The 14,834-nt window shown below is 47.0% G+C and overlaps 1 protein-coding gene across 4 annotated transcripts in view; it reads left to right on the plus strand.

Annotated features, from left to right (window-relative positions):
- ADGRD1 (adhesion G protein-coupled receptor D1) overlaps positions 1 to 14,834 on the plus strand; it is a 126,497-nt gene that overhangs the window by 90,270 nt on the left and 21,393 nt on the right. For all 4 annotated transcript variants that reach the window (XR_014616587.1, XM_084217295.1, XM_084217297.1 and 1 more), the window contains 4 exons: positions 3,089 to 3,242; positions 5,885 to 5,951; positions 6,878 to 6,944; positions 11,490 to 11,581. Coding sequence is in view for 3 of the 4 variants with exons in the window: in XM_084217295.1 (XP_084073421.1) it covers positions 3,089 to 3,242; positions 5,885 to 5,951; positions 6,878 to 6,944; positions 11,490 to 11,581 (380 nt within the window). In the remaining variant the exon portion in view is untranslated. The remainder of the gene's footprint in view (positions 1 to 3,088; positions 3,243 to 5,884; positions 5,952 to 6,877; positions 6,945 to 11,489; positions 11,582 to 14,834) is intronic.

Below are 14,834 nucleotides of genomic sequence, written 5' to 3' on the forward strand. Positions count from 1 at the left end.
AACCAGGAAAATCTGATGTCTCTACTATCTGCAGTTCTGGATCAGGGTATTTATCTCTTTCTCACTCAATACTCCTGCCTGGAATTGCTGGAAACATCCAAAAGGAGAGGTGAAACAAGCTGCTTTTGTTGGTGATATAGCTGTAAAATTACCTATCTGTTTTAAGACTGCCCTCAGGAAAAAAAAATGACAAATATTTTCTGTCCTTTCTGAAAGCCTGCTTTACTTTCTCATCAGCAATAGCAGGGCAGACCTTGCTGCTGGCTGGGCTGCTTTTTCTATTTCCACAGACCCTCCAGCTGTCAGCCCTAAGAGTAGCAGGAACAAGATCTGCCTTTTTAAGGTATTCTGCTAAAAGTGGGTGTTTCACGAGAGAAGGTCGCTTGGGTTTGGTGTGTGAAGGCTCAGCTCCTCAGTGCTTCCACTGAAGGCAATTTTGCCATGTAAGAGTAAATGCTAAGCAATAATTAAGGGGAAAAAAAAAAACCCACCAGAATGAGCAGCAACTTTGCTATGGATTTTATGTACAAATCTGCAATTAGGCGTTATACAAAATTCTATACAGACCAGCCTCCTGCTACTTCACTGTGAGCCAGTTTTCTGCTGCTTTGTGATTGATATTGTTTGGCTACTCTGAAGTTGGAAAATATCCATTTGACACAACTAGTCTGTACGTCAGCTTTATGTTGCTTTTAGATTTTTGTGGACTAATCTTCTGGTAGAAATCAAAAGGCATTAAAGTGGATTTTATAGCCTTATGATAAAATTAACTGGAAAGGCTCTTACAGCTTTTGTCAATAAGCTAATCTAGTTTAATAATATGTCACTGAACTTTGTGAAACACTAAACCACATACAGACCTCGCTCACACAAATTAACCCCAAATTTATTGCTTTTGAACACAGGTAGTCCCACTGGATTTGCATTAGAATGTCCTTGCACCAGTCCAAGTGAGGCTGGGCAGGAAAGCCTCCCTTTTCATTGCACTCCCAAGTCCCAACATTTTAATTTTCACCGGAGTACAAAATCCCAAATCACCAGCATAGAGAATAAAATGCCAGCCCAGCCCAGCTTAGCTCACCCAGCAGAGAGAACCAACCACTAACACCTGAGGCAGCAAACTGGTTCCTACTGGGGGAACTCCCCAGCACAGCCTGGAGCCCTCCTGGGGCTGAGGGAGGCGAAAGCCACCCTGGGCTGGGGACAAACAGCCCTGGGGACTGAACAGGGGCCACAGAGGGGTGGCACAGAGGGATGGCACAGAGGGATGGCACAGAGGGATGGCACAGCTGCAGGGCACAGAGGGATGGCACAGAGGGGTGGCACAGAGGGAGGGCACAGAGGGAGGGCACAGAGGGAGGGCACAGAGGGATGGCACAGAGGGATGGCACAGCTGCAGGGCACAGAGGGAGGGCACAGAGGGGTGGCACAGAGGGATGGCACAGAGCAGGACACAGAGGGATGGCACAGCTGCAGGACACAGGGTCAATTCCAGCAGCCTGCCACACACAGGGCAGGGCTGAGCTGGGCTGAGCTGGGGCAGAGCAAACCAGGTCCTCTCGTGGGGCATCACCCTGGGGACATCACCCTGGGGACATCCCTGCAGTCACCTCTGCTCTGTCCCTGAGCAATGGGCACAGCCACTCTGCTGAGACCTCCTCGAGAGAGTGAGTGAGGAAAAGGAAAAGGAGTGAGGAAAGGGAAAAGCAGTGAGTGAGGAAGGGAAAAGCAGTGAGTGAGGAAAGGGAAAAGCAGTGAGTGAGGAAAGGGAAAAGGAGTGAGTGAGGAAAGGGAAAAGGAGTGAGTGAGGAAAGGGAAAAGCAGTGAGTGAGGAAAGGGAAAAGCAGTGAGTGAAGAAAGGGAAAAGGAGTGAGTGAGGAAAGGGAAAAGCAGTGAGTGAGGAAAGGGAAAAGGAGTGAGTGAAGAAAGGGAAAAGGAGTGAGTGAGGAAAGGGAAAAGCAGTGAGTGAGGAAAGGGAAAAGGAGTGAGTGAAGAAAGGGAAAAGCAGTGAGTGAGGAAAGGGAAAAGCAGTGAGTGAGGAAGGGAAAAGCAGAGAGTGAGGAAGGGAAAAGCAGAGAGTGAGGAAGGGAAAAGCAGAGAGTGAGGAAAGGGAAAAGCAGAGAGTGAGGAAAGGGAAAAGCAGAGAGTGAGGAAAGGGAAAAGCAGTGAGTGAAGAAAGGGAAAAGCAGTGAGTGAGGAAAGGGAAAAGCAGTGAGTGAGGAAGGGAAAAGCAGAGAGTGAGGAAGGGAAAAGCAGAGAGTGAGGAAGGGAAAAGCAGAGAGTGAGGAAGGGAAAAGCAGTGAGTGAGGAAAGGGAAAAGCAGAGAGTGAGGAAAGGGAAAAGCAGAGAGTGAGGAAAGGGAAAAGCAGTGAGTGAAGAAAGGGAAAAGCAGTGAGTGAAGAAAGGGAAAAGCAGTGAGTGAGGAAAGGGAAAAGCAGTGAGTGAAGAAAGGGAGAATCAGAGAGTGAGGAAAGGGAAAAGCAGAGAGTGAGGAAGGGAAAAGCAGAGAGTGAGGAAAGGGAAGGGAAAAGCAGAGAGTGGGTGAGCAAAGGCCAGTGAGGAGCCCCTGAGGCTGGGGAAGAAGAGAGGATTCCATTCTCCTGCTTTTAAGGCTGGTCAGACTTGGCTTGGAGGAAAGTTGAAGCTGGCTGAGAGGAGCACCTGAAGGAAAAGCAGGCAGCAGGGTACAGGACAGCACTTGTGCCCCACCTCTTTGACTCCTGTATTTATTACAGGCTCAGCAACCAGATGCAGACGCTCAGTTTTGAGTCCCTAAATATTTTGTAGACTTTAATGGGAGTATTGCTCCTGCTGTTATAAATAAATAGCACATTTGGATTTCCACACCACATTTGGCAATGTTGTTGGGGTTTTTTTAATTATTATTTTTTTAAAGGTAAGAGGATTTGTTACTCTGAAGCTATCTGAAAATGCAGTAGAAAAATGAAATTGTCTATTTCTTTCTAAGACAGTTTTACTCCAGTGATTTAGCATTTAGCCTGTAAATGTCTATAGAAGTTAAAAAAAAAGAGAACTGATGTGACTGTATCACAAAGAACTAATGTATTCATTTTTACTCCTAATTTAGCTGCCTTGCAAGATCTTGGCCATTCTCCTTCATTTTTTCTTCCTGAGCGCGTTTGCGTGGATGCTGGTGGAAGGATTTCATCTTTACAGCATGGTGATCAAAGTATTTGGGTCAGAAGAAAGCAAGCACTTATATTATTATGGAATTGGATGGGGTAAGCATTTAGTAGCTGCTTACTTTAAGTCTCCTCACTCTGGGACAAGATTATACTCAGAAGCATATTTGAAATTGTCATCTTATGATCACAGTAGGTCTGTGGGATGAGAAAATGCACAATTGTTCTGGCTGCAGTCAGACTTCAGAAAGTGCAGTCCTTGAGGCAGCTCCAGAGCAGGGAATGTGACCCTTGGTGACCAGAGCAGGGGCAGCACTGAGGGAGGGCAGGGTCACCCACTGCTGTGCTCTTCTTTTGGTTCTGACTCACACCAGTGGCTCATTCCACCTGCATCCTGCAAAGTCATGCAGGAAAAAGGGGCACAGAAGGGTCAGGAGCCTTCATGGGTTGGTGCCTGGCTGTAGGAAAGGTTTTTGTCCCACCGTTTGCAGGATGCTGGTGACAGAGTTTGTGGTGCTGGATGCTTTCCCACTTCAGCCAGTTCCCTTTCCTGCAGAACCTGCCCAGAGTGAAGAGTTTGTTCTGAGCTGTCAAATGACACGCATTCCATAATTTCCTGTGATTTGTTGCCCAGATCTGATGTAACACAGCAGAAGAAAATCATAGAAAATGAACTTCCCAGTATAAATTGGGAGAATATACTCATCCCCGTGAAGCAAAGTAGATCTTTTCATTATTGGAGGGAAATACATTTTCTTTTGTGTCTAATGCTTCATCTTTCTCAATAGATGACATCCTTAGCCTTTTAGAATTGATGTCCTAAAATTGTTTTGAATTATCTCCCACAGAGTTTCCACAGCCTGTTTTTTTTTTTTTATTCCTTGGGGTTTCTCCTTTTATAGAAGTCACAGAAGCTTTCAAAATACAATGCTTCTTAACTACTGAGGATACCCCTTATTTATAAATATATATCTTCATATAAATATTTATAAATGTGCTTCTAGCTGCAGTTATTAAAGAATGAAAATGCCTCTTCCAAAAATGATACTTCTGGAAAACTTTATACAATTTGTGAGGATGATAGTGGTAAAATTAATCAGAAAGTGCCTGTCAGAGAATTTGGTAAAACCCTCATGCAGAAAACCTAAAGAATTAAAAAGAAAATCGATACTTTAAGCTGTCATGTCTAATACTCTGTCTGGGACCTGTTTATTAAATTCTGTAAGATGATCAAAGCTCAAACCTTCACATTTTATTAAATCACGCAGGAATTAGCAGGCAATCATTTAATATTTGAAGGGATGGGGTTCACTGCATTCAGAACTGCTGGCAATGAATCCCTGGCCTCCTCTCCAGCTCCTGGCCTGGAATGAAGTGGCACAACAGGACCTGGCAGTGCTGGGGCCAGAGCAGCTCTGACACCAGGAGCAGATCTGCTCCTGATTTGTGTGATTAATCCCTGTGGATCAGGAGATCTGCCCTGTGTGATTTGTGTGATTAATTCCTGTGGATCAGGAGCAGATCTGCCCTGTGTGATCTGTGTGATTTAATTCCTGTGGATCAGGAGATCTGCCCCTGTGTGATCTGTGTGATTAATTCCTGTGGATCAGCAGATCTGCCCCGTGTGATTTGTGTGATTCAATTCCTGTGGATCAGCAGATCTGCCCCGTGTGATTTGTGTGATTGAATTCCTGTGGGTCAGGAGATCTGCCTTGTGTGATTTGTGTGATTAATTCCTGTGGATCAGGAGCAGATCTGCCTTGTGTGATTTGTGTGATTAATTCCTGTGGATCAGGAGATCTGCCCTGTGTGATCTGTGTGATTCCTGTGGATCAGGAGATCTGCCACATGTGATTTGTGTGATTAATTCCTGTAGATCAGGAGATCTGCCCTGTGTGATCTGTGTGATTAATTCCTGTGGATCAGGAGCAGAGCTGCCCCTGTGTGATTTGTTTGATTCCTGTGTCACCAGGAGCAGAGCTGTCCCTGTGTGATTTGTTTGATTCCTGTGTCACCAGGAGCAGAGCTGCCCCTGTGTAATTCCTGTGGATCAGGAGCAGAGCTGCCCCTGTGTAATTAATTCCTGTGTTATCCCATGTTATTCATGTTATTCCTCCACCTCCTAGGGCACAGCCCACTGCACCAGTCAAAACCATCTGGAAACAGAGTTTCCTCTAAACACAGAAACCCTGCAGAACTATGGAATATTTTTGTTAAAGTCAGCCTTGCTGGGCACCTGGGGCAGCCTGAGTTTTCTGGGTGTGATGCTCTGGACACCCAGATGTCACCACTCTTGTCCTCTCAGCTGCTCTTCATGCACCCCTGTGAGAAACTCTGCTCTCCTGCCCAAGTCATTCTGAATTCTCGAGCAAAAAGGCACTCACCTGGGGGAAAGTGGTTAAAATAAGGCTGACACTGCTTCACGTGTGACACTGTTTGGATAGCAGAGGCAGAAAGTCCATAAACCAAAGCCAGGCTTAAACAGGACTGTGATTCCCAGGGAAATTAGCACTGATCCAGTTTAACAGTTAAACTAGTACTGTATTAAAAAGTCATTTTGTCTGACATCAGTTAATTAATGTTGGATTAAACAGCTGCAGGAGGATGTCAAGTTAGACTTAATTTGAAAATGGCTCTGAGCAGTTCTGTTCATACAAAATTTAGCAGGACTTGCAGGGCTCACTGGAAGATGTACTTTTATTCCTGCTAATGCCTCTGGATCTTTCTCTGCCCTGCTGCAGGCTGCCCACTGGTGATCTGTGTCATCTCTGCCACCTCATCCCTGGACAGCTATGGAGAAAGTGGCAAGTGAGTACAAACCCCTCCCTGCAGTGCTGTGGGGATGCAGATCTGGAGGGAGGAGATGTGCAGATGTGTTAACTGGGCTGTGGTGCTGCAGGATCCTCCTGAGGAGCAGGGCAGAGGGGCTGCAGAAGGAGGACTGGTGTAGGGACCTTGTCAAACACAGAAGCCTCCAGTCTGGATTTCACAGAGATGATGCACAAAAAGCTCCTGAGACCTTTGCCTGCTTTTCACTGAAGAGCTCCTCAGTGAGCTCCCTGCCCAGGGGGAAACGCTTGCACCAGGATGAGAGCAATCATTGATTAAAGATATTCAATCTTCCAAAGAAAACTGCAGTTACACACCTGAAACCTGGAATGGATAATGTCCAGAACTTTGAAAATCGATTTCCTGTCTAATGTAGGAAAAGGAGCAAAATTATCTGAAAGAACACCATAGGATTTAACCCTAAAATAATTTTAGAGGTGGTAAACTGGTCCATCTCTTCAGGGCTGTAAGAAGGACCTGATTGTGTTTGCCAGCCCCTTCCCCACCACCAGCCAGGGAGGGCTGCAAATTGTCTGAGACCAATTCACTGCAGTGAGACATTTCAGAGTGCTCCAGCACTGAAAGAGCCCGTGGCCAAGGGCACCAGGGCAGCAAACTGCAGATAAAACATTTCCTCTCTTCCATCTCTGCACCCCTGTGAGGGTGGGCTGGGGCAGAGGGGTGTCACTGGCAGTGTGACAAACCCAGGTGAGGTCCCACCTTGGGTCCCCAGAGTCAGGGGAGAAGGAGCCTTGTCCTGATGTGCTGTCATTCTCTTCCTTTCAAAATTCATCCTCTTCTTGCACTCTCTCCTGGTTGTTTTATAAGTTGGGGTTTTTTTAATTAATAACATTACTGATTAAATGACTGTGTGTTTCCTCTGGAACAACTCTGACCTCCCTCAGCTGCTGGCTCTCCCTGGAGGACGGAGCAATCTGGGCTTTTGTGGCACCTGCCATCTTTGTCATTCTGGTAGGTACAAGCACAGCTGGCAGGGCTCAGGCAGGGCAGGTGGGCTGGGCAGGGCTCTCAGGTGAGTTTGTAGGGCTCAGGCAGGGCTGTCCAGGTGAGTGTGCAGGGCTCAGGCAGGGCAGGTGGGCTGGGCAGGGCTCTCAGGTGAGCTTGGGCTGAGGCAGGGCAGGGCTGTCCAGGTGAGTTTGGGCTCAGGCAGGGCAGGGCTGTCAGGTGAGTTTGCAGGGCTCAGGCAGGGCTCAGACTGGGCAGGGCTGTCCAGGTGAGTTTGCAGGGCTCAGGTAAGCCTGTCAGGTGAGTTTGCAGGGCTCAGGCAGGGCTGTCCAGGTGAGTTTGTGTGCTCAGGTAAGGCTGTCAGGTGAGTTTGCAGGGCTCAGGCAAGGCTGTCAGGTGAGTTTGCAGGGCTCAGGTAAGGCTGTCAGGTGAGTTTGCAGGGCTCAGGCAGGGCTCAGGCTGGGCAGGGCTGTCCAGGTGAGTTGGTGTGCTCAGGTAAGGCTGTCAGGTGAGTTTGCAGGGCTCAGGCAGGGCTGTCAGGTGAGTTTTCAGGGTTCAGGTAAGGCTGTCAGGTGAGTTTGCTGGGTCCAGCCCTGATGAGCTGCCCCTTTCCTGGTGCAGGGTCAGGGCTGCAGTGCTGGCACACAAACCCTCCCCAGCAGGTGGTGGAGGATGCTCACACACTGAATTGCAGGAGCTGGAGCTGTGCTGGCTGCAGGGGTCAGGATGTGTGCAGAGACCTGTGCCAGCTCAGGTGCCAGGGCAGCACCTCTCCTGCTCTGTTTCTTATGCCTCCACTGACCAGGTCACCTGCAATCTGTCAGTGATGCCCGACTGAGAGCCTGAGGATGCAGTGGGCTCACTGAGCAGGGAAACCAGGTTACCTTTAAAGCTCTATGCAGACTTTTAGAGGCATTTACATTTAAAAAAAAAAGCACACAGAGACTTGCCCAGATTTCATCACACAGAAAACCCCCCCAGATCCTGCTCAGCAGCCAAAGGAAGGAATATATCCATATATGCATAACCAGTGTTTGCCATTGCACACCTCTGTACCTGTTTGGCAAACAGAAGGTACACCCTGAACTTCTGCATTCAGAGGTGGGCAGATACAGATGATTGGAGAGCAATTACAATAATCTAATATTCAAATGCCCCCTGCTCACATTAGCACTGGCTTTCTGGCCATGGTTCAGCACCAAAGGAGGAAGTGAGATGCAGCCAGTGGCACCAAACCTTCCCAGGCTGCTGCCCGAGGATGCTGGTCACCAAAACACACAGGTAGGGAAGTGCTCATCACCTGAGCCAGCACAGCCCCCACAGTCTGCATGCACAGCTGCCTGGCAGAGAATGTGAGAGTTTAACTGGCTGGCTCTGAGTTATGATACATAACATTTGTGCAGCTCAAACGATGTCTTGTAGGGATGCAAACACTTTCAGAAAGAGAAAGAGTGAGCTCACAAGGTTGATCCACATAGAGCAATTTGTTAAATAGTCTAAACCCAGCTCTGCCCAAAATAGCAGCAAGAGAGCTGACAAATTACCTCTCTGGGCATTGGAAATTCCAGCTGAAAAATGTGTTAGTGCCTATAGGGAAATAACAGGGCTGAGCACTATCTGGTGTGCGTGCATGTGTGCCTGTGTTCTTTAAATGACAAATTAGCCACCAGCTGCATAAACTAGCATTCAAGTCTGAAAATACTCCTCAAAAAGCAGTGTTTGACTAGTTCAATCCACAGTGTCTCTGCCAAGAAAGAGGATTATGCTGTGAGGAAAGAGGGGGGTTGCTCCTTTCGACTCCCACTCCCCAGAGCCCAGTCTGTGTTATCCTGCCCAGCCCAGACACCTCGGAGCTGAGGCTGAGCCTTGTGCAGGGACTGTGACTGGGGAGGGACCCACACACACTCTGCTGGGCAGTAATTCACACAACCAACCTCCCAGCCCTGCACTGACTCCCTGCATACCAAATACGCTCATTTCTGGGGTTTGAGTCAAGGGATATGATGGAGGGAATAGTTCCCTCTATTTGTAGGTCTTTTGGCTTCTACCTACACCTCAGGGTTTTGAGATCACTGTCCCCCACGCCCCAAACCACAGCACACAAGCCTCTCCATCATCCTCTAGAGCAGCTTCCAAAAAGCCCTTGCAAGTGATTTGCAAACCAAGCTGAGCTCAGCCCAAGGGGCCCTGGGATGTGTCTTCAGTCGAGGGGGAAAAGCCCAGCTTGACAAAGCACCTGAATTTTTGACAGGAGACATTAAAACTTCTGGCAGAAGGTGTGTTTGTTCCCAGCCATCTGCTGCCTTGGTGTGTTTCCATGGATGGGGCAGAATTAGGGAATTCTGTGAGCCTGGAGCAGAGGCAGGGCTGCAGTGCCAGGGCCTCTCTGCTGTTCTCCTGGAAATTGTATTTTTTCCTGCTGCTGCAGTTCAGGTGAGAGTTTGCCAGGCTCTGAGTGCAGCACAGAAATGGCTCTCTCAAATGTGCTCATTACTACCTCAAAGGATTGACAGGAGTTATTTACAAAATATGAATTGGTAGCAATAGGGAAAATGCTCCCAAGACCATTGAATTTCTCCCTTTTTCTCTTCAAGCTGATTGAGCAACAGGCACACTTGAGGAGCTGGCAGTTCCACAGGATGGCCTTTGGATAAACTGGAGAGCCATGGCAGAAATGAACTTTTACAGATATTACAGATTCTACAGCAGTGAGGATCTGCCCTTAGAAACCTAAAACTAAAAAAGTGGTCAGAAGATTTGGAAAAAACCCAAGGAAATAATTATAATCAAATTTAAACATCTTTAATTCACCCTCTCATCCTCAGAGTTAGAATATTTATGTCAAAGTAGAGGATGATTATTGAGTTTTAACTGAGGAACAGCTTGTTTTTTTTGAAGTCTTCTCTTTCTTTTTGTTCTGTAGTTCAGGATAGTTTTGTTCTACCCTTGTTCTTGATGCTTTGTAGCTGATATGCAGCGTTGGACAGGAAGGGGGAAATATGTCTTTCACCTTCACATTGTCTACCTTTTTATTTTCCTTTAAACCCAAGGTCTTTGCACAGCAAGACAATCTTTGCCACATTTCCTTTAAGAGATAAAGATTTCCTTCTTCCTTCACCTGTGGCTCCAGCACAAACTTTCCTTTGTTGGGCATTTTCAGTGTTAGCCTTTTCAAGATTTCCTGCTTTTCTGTCAGGAATTCTTTTCGTTTTATTGATCTTTTCTGCTGGACCTGACATCAAAGAGAGTGGAGCCTTTGAAGAGCAGAGTTCAGATTTACCATATTTTTCACATTGCTCCTTTAAAATGGTCTTGTACCCCAGATTGACTGAGTTACAGTCAGGGTATTGATCTACAGTCAGGGTATTGATCTACAGTCAGGGTATTGATCTACAGGCAGGGTATTGATCTACAATCAGGGTATTGATTTACAGTCAGAGTATTGATCTACAGCCAGGGTATTGATCTACAGCCAGGGTATTGATCTACAGCCAGGGTATTGATTTACAGTCAGGGTACTGATTTACAGTCAGGGTATTGATTTACAGTCAGGGTATTGATCAACAGCCAGGGTATTGATCTACAGGCAGGGTATTGATCTACAGGCAGGGTATTGATTTACAGTCAGAGTATTGATTTACAGGCAGGGTATTGATTTACAATCAGGGTATTTATTGATTTACAGTCAGGGTATTGATCTACAGTCAGGGTACTGATTTACAATCAGGGTATTGATTTACAATCAGGATATTGATTTACAATTAGGGTATTGATATACAGTCAGGGTATTGATTTACAATCAAAGTATTGATTTACAATCAGGGTATTGATTTACAATCAGAGTATTGATCTACAGTCAGGGTATTAATTTACAGTCAGGGTATTGATTTACAATCAAGGTATTGATTTACAGTCAGGGTATTGATTTACAATCAGGGTATTTATTGATTTATAGTCAGGGTATTGATTTACAGTCAGGGTATTGATTTACAGGCGAGGTATTGGTTTGTTTATTGATTCTACAATCAGGGTATTGATTTACAGTCAGGGTATTGATTTACAGGCGAGGTATTGGTTTGTTTATTGATTCTACACTCAGGGTATTGATTTACAGTCAGGGTATTGATTTGTTTATTGATTCTACAATCAGGGTAGTGATTTACAGGCAGGGTATTGATTTGCAATCAGGGTATTTATTGATTTACAGGCAGGGTATTGATTTACAGGCAGGGTATTGATTTGTTTATTGATTCTACAGTCAGGGTACTGATCTACAGTCAGGGTATTGATTTACAGGCAGGGTATTGATTTACAGGCAGGGTATTGATTTGCAATCAGGGTATTGATTTGCAGTCAGGGTATTGGTTTGTGTGGGGGGATGCTGGCACCTTGGCTGGGGGCAGTGCACCCATCCAGGTTTTCCTGAGCAGGCAGAAGAGCTGTGGGGTGGGAATCACTGGCACAGGAGGTTTCTGTTTGTGCTGAGCCTGTGCCACCCCTCCAGGGCAGCCTGCCCCTCCTGACCAAGGCTTGTTCCTCCTCCTCCTCCAGGTCAACATTGGCATCCTCATTGCTGTCACCAGAGTCATCTCCAGGATCAGTGCAGACAACTACAAGGTCCATGGAGATGCCAATGCCTTCAAGTAAGTGTTTCCCACTGAAATGACAACCACAGGAGCAGTGTTCCACCAGGGACTGCTCCCAGAGCACTGCCCCATCCCTCTTCAGTAAAAGCAAGCCCTGTTAGGGTGTCCCCACCTGAATGCAGCCAGTTAAATTTTATTAAAGCTGTGTGCTGCACGGGGTGGCACCTGTGCCTCAGCAGGAGCTGAAGTGTTTCCCTGCCTGTTGCAGTCTCCTGCATCTGCTGATTCATTATTTTCCCTTTTGCTGATGGAGACTTTGCTCCTCCTGCTGCAGTCAAATCCTGAATTTCACAGAGCATCATTAATCTGTCCTGGGTTATTGCAACTCTTCTGCTCCTTCTGAGGACAGACCTTGTTTCTAGCCCCAGTTCAGGGTAAGATTTAGGCATATGCTTATCTTTAAGACTCTCTTGACATTACAAAGCACACAGACTTACACTGGATTTAAATGTGTGCCTAAATTCAAGCAGATCTTTGTGCCTGGAGCCTCCTGGGGTGGTGGCCTCTGGGAGTGAGTCATCTCTGAAATAGCCCTAGCAAGTCTGCAGGGGAAATGCAAGGCACACACAGAGCTACCTCTGAATGTACAAGGACAAATTCTGATCTCTGAAATATATATAGAGATTGCATGTCTGTAGCTAAGAAGATAATTTAATATATCAGGGCTAAATTAAGGTGCTGAATATTCCATTTTGTATCTCCTAAATAAATTTTAGTCCAAATAGAGAAATGACACTGTATATAAACAAAAGAACATGGAACATAGATAGAAGAAAAATGGGATGATGGTTTGTGTTAATGTTTCTGAGGCACAGGTTACTGTATGATAAAGATTTGGTGCCACTGTTCTGAAATGGTAGCATAAAAAATAATTTTTATGCTTGGATTACTTAAGTAATTTTGAAATTGTCATTAAGTTTTAAATATTGATGACAGCTACCTAATTGAAGTTAGTTTACTTATTGCACACTTATCCAACAGGGAAAGAAAAACAGTAAATAAGTCTACACAAAAATCAATAAGATAATTACACTGTAGTGAAATGAGAAGCCTGGGAATTAAAATGACTGTTTCAGGTTTGGCTCAGCTCCTGTGACCTTCAGAAATACAAAGGAAATATAGAAACTTAGGAAGCAAATAGCTGTATATTGCCAGTGCCCATTTTTATGCACTGTTAGAAATATGAAGACAAAGACACATCTCTGTAAGTACAGAGGAGCTACAGAGATTGCTCCCTGTACTTGGATATTTCACTGTCTTGCAAGGAGTGCATTCAATACACACTGTACCCTGCACAATAACACACATTTATTTTTTAAACTGTGTGTGTGCACATAAGTAAATTGATTTAGGAATGGCTGGTTGAGGAACAAGATTTAATGCCTTTAATGAGGAGCATATGTTCTTAGCCCAAATATTTTTAGCTGTGGCTTTGGAATGGGGTAACTGTACTGAAAATGAGACTTCTCCAGGTACCCTGGCTGAGAGATGCTCTTTGTGCCAAGTCATTTTCACATTCCATTTTCAGGATTTGACCTAACAAAAGTTACAGGGAGAAAAAAATATTATCAGAGGGCTGATACATCTGAAAACTCGAACCATTAAGTTATTAAGTGGCAATATGCTCTTGCAGAACAGCTTTCCTCCCAGAAATAAATTAAGTCAGCAAAATACAATAGAAGGTAAATAGAACTTAGAGAATAGTTCTTCTGTACATATCATTAATGAAGTGGGTCCTCAAAGGAAGTTTGAAATGCAAAGTGCATAAATACATGTTACATGTTCAAATCAGATCTTGGGAAGTGTTTATACCCTGATTTAACATAGCAGTGAGGCATGATGAATTGGAGTTTTATGTGCAGAGGATGTCATGGGCAAAGTAACAGGTCTGTTGGAAAAAAAGGTGATTATAAAGCCTTTATAGCCCAGAGTTGATGTGCTAGGATGAAATGTATTTTCCAAGAGATGGGAGAACAAAGCAGAGCAGGGCTGTGATCCGGCAGGTGCAGGGGGAGGGTTCCTCAGGCTGTGAAATCCTGTGGCCCCGAGCAGTGCAGCTCCTGGGAGCTGATTACAGGCTGTGAGCCCAGGAGGGGGGACAAACAAAGCAGTGACAAGAAAGGCAGAAGGGGTTATTGCAGCTCCTGGGAGGGAGGGCTGCAGGGTGGATTTGGGATCAACACCTGGAGCTGGCTGAGGGAGGAGTGCCCCGAGAATGCAGAATGCTTGGTGTGCCCTGCTCCCCAAAAAGGGGCTGCCAGGCATCCCTGGGGCTGCACCCACCCATGGGGCTGGGGCAGAGCTGGGCTGGGGCAGGAGCAGCTCATCCACCCCTCTGACAAGGGCAGGGCTGGGTTTGGGGAGGCAGGAGAGCCTGGGGGACGTGAGGAGGGGGCTCCTGCAGAGCTGGGCTTTGCCCCCAGACAGCCAGAGGGGGAAAATGGGAGTGCAGGGCAAGGAGCCAGGAGGGCAACCTGCCCAGCCCAGCACACCTGGGGCAGGAAAGAACAGGGACTTCAGGGCTGTCCTTCCAGCTGGAGTGGGACCAGCGTGGGGAGTGAGCTGCTGGGACAGCAGGGGGGACAGCAGGGGGGACAGAAAGGACAGCAGGAGGGACAGGAGGGACAGCAGGAGGGACAGCAGGAGGGACAGAAAGGACAGCAGAAGGGACAGAAAGGACAGCAGAAGGGGCAGCAGGAGGGACAGAAAGGACAGCAGGGGGGACAGCAGGTGGGACAGCAGGAGGGACAGAAAGGACAGCAGGTGGGACAGCAGGGGGGACAGCAGGTCAGACAGCAGGTCAGACAGGAGGGACAGCAGGTGGGGCAGCAGGTGGGGCAGCAGGGCCAGCAGGTCAGACAGCAGGTGGGACAGCAGGTGGGACACCTTCCCAGCAGGGCCAGCAGGTGGGACAGCAGGTGAGACAACAGGTGGGCCAGCAGGTGGGACACCTTCCCAGCAGGTGGGACAGCAGGTGGGACACATTCCCAGCAGGGCCAGCCCTGCAGTGCCCATGAGCTGAAGGGCTGGCAGCACTGACCCAGGGGCAGGAGCACCAGGAGGTGCCAGTGCCACCTCTGTCCCCTCTGGCTCAGGCCAGCACCCTCTCTGGCTGTCTCCTCACACCTGTGGGTGTTCCAGGTCCAACCCAGCCCCAGCAGCTGCTGCAGCCCAGCAATGCCAGCCTGCAGGTGGCACAGAACAGGCTCTGCTGCCAAAGGAAAGCTTTAATCACACTGACAAGGACCCA

The sequence above is a fragment of the Fringilla coelebs genome (assembly GCF_963513975.1).
Source record: "Fringilla coelebs genome assembly, chromosome: 17".
Lineage (NCBI taxonomy): Eukaryota > Metazoa > Chordata > Aves > Passeriformes > Fringillidae > Fringilla > Fringilla coelebs.